This window comes from Myiozetetes cayanensis, unplaced genomic scaffold (genome assembly GCF_022539395.1).
Source record: "Myiozetetes cayanensis isolate MyiCay16 unplaced genomic scaffold, myiCay2020 scf2-11, whole genome shotgun sequence".
NCBI classification, from domain to species: domain Eukaryota; kingdom Metazoa; phylum Chordata; class Aves; order Passeriformes; family Tyrannidae; genus Myiozetetes; species Myiozetetes cayanensis.
The window spans coordinates 18,909,686-18,921,906 of record NW_026087411.1 but is presented as its reverse complement, the minus strand read 5'-3'; the positions used below and the strand labels follow the sequence as shown (position 1 = coordinate 18,921,906).

Below are 12,221 nucleotides of genomic sequence, written 5' to 3'. Positions count from 1 at the left end.
TTTTTATCCTGTCAATGTCTAGCCATTTTACTGACATCATTGTTCATGAAACTGAGTTCTCTGTTTCTTTAAAAAAAAATTTTTTTTTGGTAGTGGCTAGTTTTTTGTTAGTTTGTTTTGCTGATGGTTGGTTTTGCATTTTTTTAAAGTACCAGTGACTGGTTCCACAATTCCTGTTTTTGTGTGTGTTCTGGTCACTTTGTGTTGCTACTGGAGAATCTGTAATTTCCTTCTGTCTGAGAGACAGTGTCCTGGTAAGGTGGCATTTTTGTAGGCACCAAGGGCGTGGTCACAGGGTTGCATTCTCACCTCTGTGTTCAGGCAGCTTGAACTACTGCCTGAATTGATCAGAAACATCTTTCTGGTCAGGACAAAGTGGGGATACTTGAACCTTTTTCAGTGTTTTTTTGTTGTTCTCACTGGCTGTGCTTTTCTAATGAGACCAAAGTTGCTGTATTTCAGCCACGAAGGGAGGTGACCTTTGAGACTGCTAATTTGACTGCTCTAACAAATGAAACAGTATGACCAGGTAGAAATTTTAATTGGTCCTGGTTGGAATCTTGAGTCAGTAGTCAGAAAAAAACCCCATCTTGTAGTAATAGCCTATTTTATTTAGTATCACTCAGAAATATAATGAGGAAAGGCTCTTAAGCACTACATAGGAAAGGCTCTTAAACAGTGTATATTTCTGAACCTTAAAATCTACTTGGTCAGCCTTTTTACTGTACCATCAAGGAACTGTGCAGCAAGGCCACAGCTTTGAAAGTATTGCTTTATAAATGAGGAGTGCACCCAAAAAGGAATCCTTGTCCCTTCTCAATGAAAGCTTGTCAGAACAGAAGTCAAGCTGCCTATTAAGCAGGAAGGGCAGGTCTTTTAATAAAATACTTGCAAGGCAGCGACCTGGAGATTTGTTTATTACTTTGCTAAATGTTACATATGATACTTTAATACAGTTATCAGCAGTTTGGGAAAACAATATAATTTAAAAAGAAATCTATCTCCTTATTCTAGTTTGTCAGTTCTACATGCTAGTGCTGATTATTAGAACTGCTTATTCTAAGAAAAAGATCTTTTTCTTCCCTCTCTAAAACGAGTTATCTAACAAGTAGCTCAAGTATGCAGGTACTTGCACAGTTATTCTGTATGTCTAATAAAAATGTGCATGTTAATGTACTTTTTTAGAAATTCAATCTTTAACCTGATGTTAAATATCTCTTTTGGGGGTGTGGTTGTGGAAAGAAACCAGAATTTTTCATCAAATCCTAGTTACCACTTTTTGCTCCTGGCTTCTGAAAAGGAAAATATTCTTCATAGTACCTGGAGGGGTTTTTAACTAGTGTTCACACATGTTTTTTGTGATACATGGTTTTGGACCATGAACTCTACTGAATGAGGTTTAAAGATGTGAATAGCTGTTTGTGACTGTTGATAATTTTTTAAGAAACATAGGTGGGGTCAAGTTTTGGGCTTGCAGCCAGTTTCTCTCCCAGTTGTCTCCTTTCACTTTGTCTGTTTTGTGCCAGCTCTAAGAATTGAAGTTTGTGCCTTGCTATGTAAGCCATGTTTTAGCATGTGCAGCATTTCGAGGGTGCCACTTGACCTGACAGACCTTTGAGGGAGTGTTTTCTCTCCCGTGTGGTTTGAGTGACCTCTGTGAGGGTTGCTGCAGTGGGCGTCAAAGTGTACTGAGGAGGAGAAAAGATCAGATTCTTCACATCTTGGGGAAATTAACTTTTATCTAACACAGGAAATAATCTAAGCCTTGAGAAACTCTTGAGTGTAGCTAGAAGTTGCTTTTCTCCTTGTAGAAAATAATTTACATGTGCTGTAAAACTGATGCGAGCTTTTGAACAAACGCAGGTAGAGTTTGAGCATCTGATCTGTTCTTACTCTTTTTAGGCCATGATGGCTGCACAACCTGTTTCCAATGTCTCATTTGGGTATCAGTGTTTAAAAGCTTAAAATGTAAATTCCAGAAGGGTGCTGTTGGGTTCTTGGAGTGAGGGTGGTGTGTTACGTGTTTTTTTATTTTGCTCTGTACAAGTACTGAGACTTTTAGCTTAAGCATAACTTTTTTCCTCTTTCAATTTAAAAAAGAATTTCCATAGGGGAAAAATTCAACGTATTCCAAATACTTTTTGTTTGTTAAATAAACTGGTACAAGTTACAGTAGGCTTGCGTAGTGTTATGTATCTCTGGTTTATTGTCAGTAAGAAATTGTATGTATATTTAAAATGTTCTAGTAGTCAGTAATGGTTATTGTGTCTAGTTGTTGCTTCCCAGAAGGCAAAACCTCTTCATTCCATATGGTGTTCAGCAAGTCTGATCTTTCTGTAGTCTTTAAGAAAGCATACATTTTTAATGTTAGGTCTGTCCCCTTTCCCAGCTGAGAGCTGCTCTGAGTGGAGATCTGTCTCTGAATCTTTTTCTTGCAGGGTCTCTTCCAGTTCCAAACAGCTTTGACTCCTGTCAGAGGTTAATCCTTCTCGTTGATCAGTGCCATTAGAACCTTACAAAAATACCACCTCTTAGATTTTATCTTTCTGTGACTTGAGCTGCTTTGGATATTGCTTGGGAAAATACTGCAGGGTTTCTTTCCTTAATGATAATTATAATATATCACAGTACTTATTAAACTCTTTTGTGTTAGTAGTAAATGAATTTGCAGCTATTTCTTATTTTAATATTGTGTTTTTAACATTAAACATAATATGAAGGGAGTAGCTGTATACATGCCTCCTCTTTCTTTTGGGGCTTTTTATTTGGTTTTGGTTTGTTTAGAATTTCACGTTGGAGAAGAGGAACCTGGACAGTGAAGGACCACCAAAATGCTCCTGCCCTGAGGGCACGTTGAATCTGGGCTCAATGACCTTTGCATGTAATTTTTCTCACTCTTGTATTTTTTTGTTTGGTTTGCGTGAGGGCTTTTTGGGAGTGCCTTTTTTTTTTTTTTTTTTTTTTTTTCCCCCTTCATGGCAATGGTATTCCTAGCTAGTGTTTTTTCAAAAGCATCGTTAAGCCATCCATAATGTAAACTAACCCTTAAATGCAGCCTGGAATCAATGGGAAAGCCTCTACTAGTGTAAGAAACCTTTGCTCTGAGATGCAGAACATACAGCTTCTATACTCAGTATCTTTCCTGTTTTGATATTGTGTCTGCTTTTAAGTGTCAGCCACTTGTTGGGAGTGTTTGCAAGGACACAGGATGAGTGTCAGTCACACCACTGATACATACATTTATTTAACAGCTCTCACTCCCAGAGACTTTGCTCCTTAAAGAAAAATGGTGGGTGGGTGTGTTCTGCTTATTTTCTGCGTCAGCAGTTGGTTGGAGATATGTTAATGTTTTTGCAGTTACTGTATGTGCAAATACAGAACTCCTGCCTTGCATTTCTGTTCTGTAAGCTTTTTGGCCATTATTGCTGGTTCTGTTGGATGAACCTTCCTTCTCTACTCCCTTAAACTTGTCATTCTTCTCTGTTGCAATTTTGAACTAATCCAGCAGCGAGGTAGTTGGAGCTGCCATCTCACAGGTTGGCACTATGCCTTATCCATATTTTGCCAAATCTGTGGCAAGATTTGCACTACCCAAAGCAAGTGAGCTGTATCAGTTCACATTCTAGTTGCTCTACTCAGATTTTCTTCTAATTAGGAAGATGGACAGTACTGGAGGTTTTTTATCTTAATAGTTTATTATTTCATTCTGAAGTTGTATCAGTTCTGCTTAAAGACACTGTGTAATGAACTCTTGTTACTGTTGAAATTTGTTTGATAGGCAAATAGGTTCATTCATTCAAATAGGTTCAGTATGGATTAACTTTATTTTTCAGATCTTTATTTTTCTAGGATCTAGTCCCAGTTTGATTTGGATTTTTCTATTTTAAAACTGGTTGGTTATGTTTCCCTCTACTTTCTTCTCCCAGTCTGTAGGAACAATTTCAATGCTGTGTCTGTCTGGAAGTATCTCCCACCCCCAGTCTTTTGCTTCTCTTGACTACAAGTCTTCTTGTTTGGTTTGTTTTGTTCCTCCTGCCCCATTTGGGGAAAATGTGGAAAACTAGCACAAAAATATGAAGTTGCAGTGTTAAAACTGAAGTGATTTAGACCCTACAGATTAGTGTATGAGCTGCCTCCCTTGAGTCCCCCTTGTTTCCTTTTTAACTGAGGAGTCAATGAATCAATTTGGGGGATTTAAATACATTTAAAAAAAAAAAAAGTTTTGTCAACCTTCCTGTCTTCACTCTACTTGTCATTTATATGTAAGATGATTTTTTGAAATATTAATGAAACAAGGTGAGTTAGAAATGAAACTACATCATATGCACATGTTTTGGAAAAGGTGTTGCTGATGTGATAGACTTTCACTAGAAGTGATCTGTGGGTGGTTTGGTTTTTTGTTTTATGATTTTTTTTTTCAATAAATACACTATTTTGACTGTGCTTTGTCACTTTTCTGTAACTTATATTGTCTTCATGAAACAGAAGAAGCTGATTCTGTAATTTTTTTTTCCTTTATTTTAATGTGCTCACTTCCATAGCATTTGTGGAAATACAAAGCAGTCTTGACTGATTATAGCAGTTGCCCGAATGGCAGATTTCTTTTTCTTTCCCTCATGGAAGTATTTACTCTTACTGGTCTTTTGTGAGTCTTGAAGCTTGTATATGGTTCATGTTTCACGAGTCGTTTTGAACTATGAACTTAGATAATTCTTAATTTAAATTTAGGTTTTGACCTGTCAGTGTCACAAAGTTCAAAAAACATGATTTTGTTTGAAATTTTTTTATCTTACGTACAATATAATTGGTGTAAAAGGTAAATATTTATTTGAGAGCAGATTCAGCTTAATTTAATCTCTTAAAAACTGCAGATGTATATGGCGTGGTTAAGACTGTGACAGCATCTGGCAGTCATTTCAGCAGGTGTTTGTATGAGGATATTAATATTACACACACATTCTTCCAAATTTGTTTATTGACTTTTATGCTTCTGTCATCGACAAATGTGATTATAATGGTTTTTATGTATGTTTAGCTGGTACTGTTACACTTCAAAATAAGGTTTTTCAAAATATTTTGCAGGCACTGAAGTTCCCTATTTTAAAATAGATTTTTCTGCTTTAAAACAGCATATGTTTAAGTGGTTTTTAGGGAAGGATTTTCGAAACAGAGCTCTTGGAGTTCTGTGTCTGTTTTAAGAGTTGTTACATGGCTTGCTCAGGGAAGGATAATGTGCAGTGTTGGGGAAATACTACTATGTGAGCAACATTTCTCTGAAGGCTCTCCTGTAGCTGGTTTAGTCTGTTCAGAACTTGCGTGAGTGTTTGGAAGGCTAAAAACAAGCACTGAGGCTACTGCTGTAAAGGATCACTCAAGACCTTCAGGTTTCCTGGTAGCGTTCCACTTGGCAGTACAAAGGCTGCACTTGGAAAAACATGATCAGTTGTTGTTCCTGAAGTGTCAAAAATCATCTGTGCAGAAGCCCCTCAGATGTGTGGCAAAAACTGCTAGTGAGAAAGGTGTCATCCAGCTCACCTGACTGTGGTTATCCTTCCATAAGCACGTCACCTGTGCAGGTGACGTGTCAGCCTGTTAGTAGGCTGGGGGTAGGGCCAGGCCAGAGGATCTTGGCTCCTGAAGCACCTTCTCCCTGTGAGCTGCTCTCACAATACATGAGCCTCTGTCACGACATGTTCCAGGTGCACAGCCCCAATGACCGGTGCCCCCAGGCTGGCACTGCTCAGCACTGAAGGGCACCTTGGCTTGTGTGTGCTGGGCACCCTTCTGCTTCCCATGCTGTGTGGATTTTTGCTTTCCCTTGGTACCCTTCCCTCGTCTTTGTTGCTGTTCCAATGGAAGAAGGAATGTTTTAATTTTTCTGATACCTGCTGTGAACGTGAGTGAATGAGTGCATATCCCTTAATGTCATCTGTGCTAGAAAAGTGATCTTTGAGTGGGACTTCTGCCATCTTCCTAAAACCACTGCAAGAAAATGAATACATTTCTCTTCTGCTTAGCCAGTCCTTCAGTGTTTCAGCCAAACGACCTTTACTGCCATTTTCCCCCACAGGCTTCTGCCTTCTTTTTCTGCCACTAATATGTTTTGTCCTTTGTGACCTCCCTGGGTTTACTTCTGAAGACCTGATTGGGGTTTATCTGTGCCCTTTTCGTCACCTATTGAGGGATAAAAATTCTGAGCTTTGATTTTTATTTTTCTCTTTTTCCTGTTTTCTTTGCTTGTGATGCTTTTGCTGTGTCTCATGTGGCAATTTTGAACTATTGTACCGACCATCCAGAACAGGGGGAAAAACCCAGCTGTTCTGACAGTCATCTTGTGTCTTCAATGCAAAATAGGGGAGCAGTGGGGGCTTTAAGACACAGCACTCCAAAGTCCCTGGGTAGCTTCTGGGGGATATTAGTAACAGAAATCATAATTACTGTATCAAATTTAAAATAGAAACAAGGGATGCAGAGTAGATCTGTGTGGCGATGTTTGAGTACATTTGGATGTTTTGCTATGAGAGAGCCTTGGAATTGGTGGCGTTGCCTGCATTTTTCCTGGCAGGGCTTGCTTCACACCCACTGCTTCTTTTTCAGCTCTGGTGTGCCAGGTAAGGCTTCTGTCTTCTGCCTGTTGATATCTTGTGAAATTGATAGGTTGTTTTTGATCAGAGATGAAAAGAAACAGGTAAAACCAGGCTACTGAATCATGAGCATGCAGTGAGTCTGCTCTGGGGTCAGCAATCTCTCACAGGCACACGATGCCAAACACTGGGCCAGACACTCCTCAGGAAAACACTACTGGTCATGTATCAGTGTTCTTTAGATTTTTTTACATAATTCATAAATACTTAGGTTTCTGAGGTAGAGAAGTGTTCAGCTGCTGGTGAAGTGTGCTCTGTAAGCAGCAGACAGGAAGAGTGAGCCATCTTGTAGCTGAAGTTATAGAGGTGTCTCTGTTTTAAAAGGTGATGGATCTTGGTAGAAGTTCCACCGTTCACTTCTGTCCCTAAAACCTGTGCTGTTGCTGCAAAAGGGGGTGGTGGGTCTTGCCAGTCACGTGGTCTTGTCCCCCTCGTGGCTGTGCTGAGCCAGACCAGCTGAAGGCTAATCCCAGAGGTGGCACTTGCAGGTTAGTTTCCAGGTGGACTGATGAGCTGATGAAGCTCTCCTAAATTGCTTTGAGCTGCCTGTGTCAAGTTGCACATGTACCACCAGCGAACTTCATCTTTGTACCAGATTCTGTCCTGAATTAGATGTCCTGGCAGCGTTGTGATCTGTTATGGTACATGGCAAGGTTGCAATTTATAAATACCTGCTAAGGAACAGAAAAAATTGGGACCGTAAGAGAGCAGGAGGACACTGAATTAGTGTGTTTGGTTTTTTCCTCAGAATTTTATTGTTTTGATGGTATGCATAATCCAGTTTTGTAATTCATGTTAAACTAAAAACCCTGTAGGAAAATCATGATATGAAGATTTTGAAATATAAGGGAGTCTCTTTAGAGTTGTTTCTTTGTGTTTCAAACAAATTACTTTAATATTGGAAGGGTAGGGGAGTTTTATTGAGGGGGTTTCGTGACTTCTTTTTTTTTTTTTTTTTTTTTTTATCATATTAGTCTCTTCTCAACCTAATATATTTAGGAAAACTGCTGCCGCTACAGCATTGCTTTTCTGGCTATCGCTTCCATATCATATTTTGCCCAGTTTAAGAACAAAAGAGCAATTAAAACGAAAAGGAAATCCAAATTTTTTTTCTCACATTAAGCATCTGCAAAAAGTATACCTTTTACTTCAGTGGCGTTGGCTTAAATTTACTTTCTTGTTTGTTTGGTTTTTTTTCCCCAGCCTTTTTAAAATTCTTGTAACTTTATAACGTAATGCTAGTTACAGGGCATGCAGTGATAAGTAATTATTCCTTGCTTGTTTCAAGTATGTTCCATAAATATATGAACAGGGAAAATTGAAAGTAGTGAATAAAAAACTTTAAAATTATTCTCATCACACTTTCTGCACTTCTTTTTTAAGGGATAGGGAGAAAATATGCTCTTAGTTTTCTAACGCATAATTTAGGTGAAGAGAATGTATTTAAAGCCACCTCCATTTTACAGAAGGTTCTATATGCTGTCCTGGGCTATTCCTGAAATATTAGAGGAAAATTCTGCCTTGAGTTTGGTACTAAATATTAAGTTTACTAAAGGATTTCTTGGTAACATCTAGTTAATAATTGAAATCCTGTGTTCCTTGTTCTGCTGATTGTATTAGGTGAAAAATTTGAGGTAATGAGGTGATGGAATTAGTGTAGTGAGTTAAATGCTTGCAGAGAAACCAAAAACCTAGGTTTCTCGTGTAGCTTTGTTTATATGTAGCTGTGTATATTCTGATTTTTTTTTTATTAGAGGTTTTCTGTTCTCTTGTGCTTCCTCCCCACCCTCCTGACTTACCTGAAAATTTCTGAAGCGTTTCCCTGGTATAAAGCAAAACTACAATTCCAATTACCAAATTTCTTTTGTTATTTACAGATGATGATGTACCTGCAGATATGGTTGCAGAAGAATCAGGTCCTGGTGCACAAAATAGCCCATACCAACTTCGCAGAAAAACTCTTCTACCTAAAAGAACAGCTTGCCCTACAAAGAGCAGTATGGAGGTAACTTCTTTGTTTTTAATTGTAAAGGAAATCTTACTGATTCAAGAATATGATACTAATTTAGTGTTTTTCACAAGTTACCTAGTGACTGAACTAATTCTTATTTATTGCACTAAAGGGTGCCTCCACTTCAGCTACTGAAAACTTTGGTCACCGAGCAAAACGTGCTAGAGTATCTGGAAAATCCCAGGATTTATCAGGTAATAACTTACTACAAAAAAAGCGGGTGAGGGAGAAGGACATTTTGATTTCATGTGTAACCCCACACATTATCCCCAAACTTACCTTTCCTGTGTGTTCTCCAGCTAAGAAACAGTAGTGTAAAACCCCCAAAACTACAGGCTTGTTCTGAACTTCAAACTTGGAATCATGATTTTAATCAGAATTTTTAGAATCTGGTTCTTTAGTGTATCTGCTTTACTGCAGGCAGGTTTTGGTTGTTTTTCAGTCTCCTCACCATGCTGTGTAGTTGTATCTAAGCTACTGTTAGGAGCAGTAAGGCTGCAGTGGTGCCTTACTTACCATTTCTCATATTGATGGTATTGTTTAGTAGTAGTTCTGTTATGTTATTATAGCACCTAATTGTGGAGAGACTTTGTGTGTTTTTAAAGAAAAATACACGTATACCTATATATATAGATGTGCACATACTTTTGCACACAGCTGCAGTATATACCTTGTATAATTTAAGGCACATGTGCAATACATGTGTATATAATTACATGGTGTGTGTATTTTGTATGTACACACATCACAGATATACACAGGCACACATACCCTACTTGTACTTTTTTCTGTGTAGTTTTTCAGTCTCTCTGCTTCTATATCTGTTTCCTGACACACTCTTTAGTTCCAGGAGTTCTACTGTCACTTTTCCCTGGAAAATCAACACCAACGCTTTCCAACTCTCATTGATGTGGTTTCTGTTGCTTTTCATGGTTTGTTGTGTTTTGGTTTTTGTTTGTTTGTTTGTTTGTTTGTTTTTAATCCATGTCTCCCTTAATATTGTGAACTAAAACTGAGCAGCTGGCTCAAGGCTTTGGTCTGTTTTCATTGATTCTGTTGAGGTCTGCTTTTTTTTTTTTTGGCTCTTCACCTCCATAGTGAAGGTTTTATCTTTCAAGCTCTGTCTCTTTCCCCTTGTATTTTATTCTCCCTCTCTTTAATTAACTCCTAATATCAGCAGCTGTTTAAGAATCATTTAACCTCAGATTTATATCCTTGAAATAGCCAGAACCAACTGGAGATCAACCTGTGTCATTTTGCTTTGATTCATTTCCTGATTTGCTATCTGAAACCCTGTGCAAAGTCATCTTGTCACAGACTCAGTTTCTCTTGCCAGTTCTTAAGTTTTTTTCCATGTCATTCACTTTCTTGCTGTATTTTTCATTGTGCTTTTACTCACCTCCTTGCTTTAGTGAAGGTGTGTATCTTTACTTCAGTCCTGTGGTACAATTACAGCATGAATGACACTGATTTCCAGAGGAATTCTCCACACTTTTGCTGTCCGTTCCTTCTATTACGTTCTTGAGCTCGTGTGAGGAGAGTACTGGGATTGTGAAGAAGGCTTCTCCAGCACGGAATTAACAAAGGAGTTGTTACAATTGTACCGTTGTTACAATTGTACTTTTAAGATTGTATTTAAACAACCTAACAAGGGAGTGTCTTCCTCAACTATTTTCTATTAATATCTTTCCCAGTACAGGTGATGGGGTTTTGTTATTTTCCTTCTTGAGTTTCTGGGAGATTCCTCTAAATTTCTACGAGTATTGATTGTGGTGAGATTTATTTTAACACACAAACCCCTCCCACTCTGTTTTGTGTTGGCATAGGTTGTGATAGCTGTTGAAATTGAGTTGTAAGCATGAGACTTCCTCATCAGTGGAGATTGTGTATTCTTGTGTACAGTTGATTTATTTTAGAACTGTAGATGAAATGAAGGCATGGGAGTGGAAATACAGGAAAATGTCATGGTGGAAAACCGTTCCTTGCTGTGTGGAGTTGAGGAAAATTTGGTGGAGTCGAAAGAGAAATGCCAGTCAATTGGAGTTTCCAACTGGAGTGGAGCCAGTAGTTGGAAAACAGAAGACTATTCCTTATTTTAATACTGATTTCAGATTTAGTTCTGCTGGGAGGGTTGCTATTTTAGATTTCCCTTTTCCCTGAACTATAGATTTGCAGTACATACCAAGACTGCAGATTACTGGATCCCTCATTCATTGTTCTGTACATAATGAACGAACATAACTCATAGTTTACAGAACTTACTGACTTTTTAAATTTATTTTTGTCTTTTCCCATTGATTTATATGTTCCCAAAAACATGCCATGTTTCTGACAAATTTCTGCTTCATAACAAGAAAAGATTTTTTACTAAATACCTCCTTATAGAGTAAAAGCTGTTCGTCTCCACCTTCTCCACAGAAGTGGACAAAAAAGATGTCCATACAAGATAGAATTTATAAGTTGGGATTCTTGGGATGGCATTCTCGGTCCTTCTACAAAGAAGGGAATTGACTTTCAGGCAGCTTCCCCTGCCCTTCATCTTGGTATTACTTTGCTAATTCCTATCTACTAAATGATCAAAACTGAAACTGAATGAGCTTCACGCATATCCTGTGGAAACAGAATGACATAACCAGATGTGTTTCCAATTTTCAGTTGTGCAGTGCATTAGCGCTTACTGAAACATAAATAGTTCAACTGTCAACTTACGTTAGAGCAAAGATAAAGATTGGTGATGACCTCTTGCACTTTGTTTTTATTTTTATTCTTGTCTGGTTTTGACACTTAAGTGGAAAACTGTGGGTTTTTTTAAATATGAATATGCATTTTGTAGTTAACTTTCATTTTGTCAGTAGGCATAAAATTGTCATAAATAGGAGCACATTAATTTTTCTGATTTGGGGGCCAGACAAGCCTTTTAAATGGTTTTGGCTTATTTTTGTAAACTGAGAGGAAGAACACATTGATTACATCCTTACTTTGACACGTTATTAAAAGATACACGAGATGTAAAAAGTGGATTTATAGAACAAAAGCATGTAGTTTAGTTCTCTCTTGGATGCAGAGGAAATTTGAGTCTTAGCATTAAGAAGCAAATCAACCTTTTCAAGTTATACTGGAGAATTTCACCTAATAATCACTGTATCAGTGATTTAAGTGGACAAGTCTTAAATCAACCCCTACTTAATTGAGCAGAAGGGCAATTTAAGTTAAATTGCTCACTTCTACAGGATTTTGGATAAAGGTGAGGGGATAGCAAACACCTGTAAAATCATCATCTTCATTTGGAAAGCAGTGCCTAAGTTTCCACATAAATACTGCTTGAAAAACTGCAGGGCTTGAGGGGGTTTATTGAGGCCTTTAAAATTATTTTATTTCAGGAAAATGTTTTGTTGCTTTTGGAGTTGGTCCTTGTCCCTTGCAGTAAGGAAACATATCTGGATTTCGATTTTCATTTTGAGATAGGGCCTAGGGAGGAAAACAGGAGTATGAACTTTGGAGCAGTGGGAGGCACTACATTAGTGAGCCTCCCTCTTCAATTAAGAATTATTCAAGGTCCTAACATA

The 12,221-nt window shown here is 38.0% G+C and overlaps 1 protein-coding gene across 3 annotated transcripts in view; it reads left to right on the top strand.

The window, feature by feature from the left end:
- The window catches only part of FBXO11 (F-box protein 11), a 74,427-nt gene that overhangs the window by 29,325 nt on the left and 32,881 nt on the right, over nucleotides 1-12,221 (top strand). For all 3 annotated transcript variants that reach the window (XM_050314557.1, XM_050314556.1, XM_050314555.1), the window contains 2 exons: nucleotides 8,522-8,649; nucleotides 8,768-8,849. In XM_050314557.1, the coding sequence (XP_050170514.1) occupies nucleotides 8,542-8,649; nucleotides 8,768-8,849 (190 nt within the window). In that variant the 5' untranslated portion in view covers nucleotides 8,522-8,541. The remainder of the gene's footprint in view (nucleotides 1-8,521; nucleotides 8,650-8,767; nucleotides 8,850-12,221) is intronic.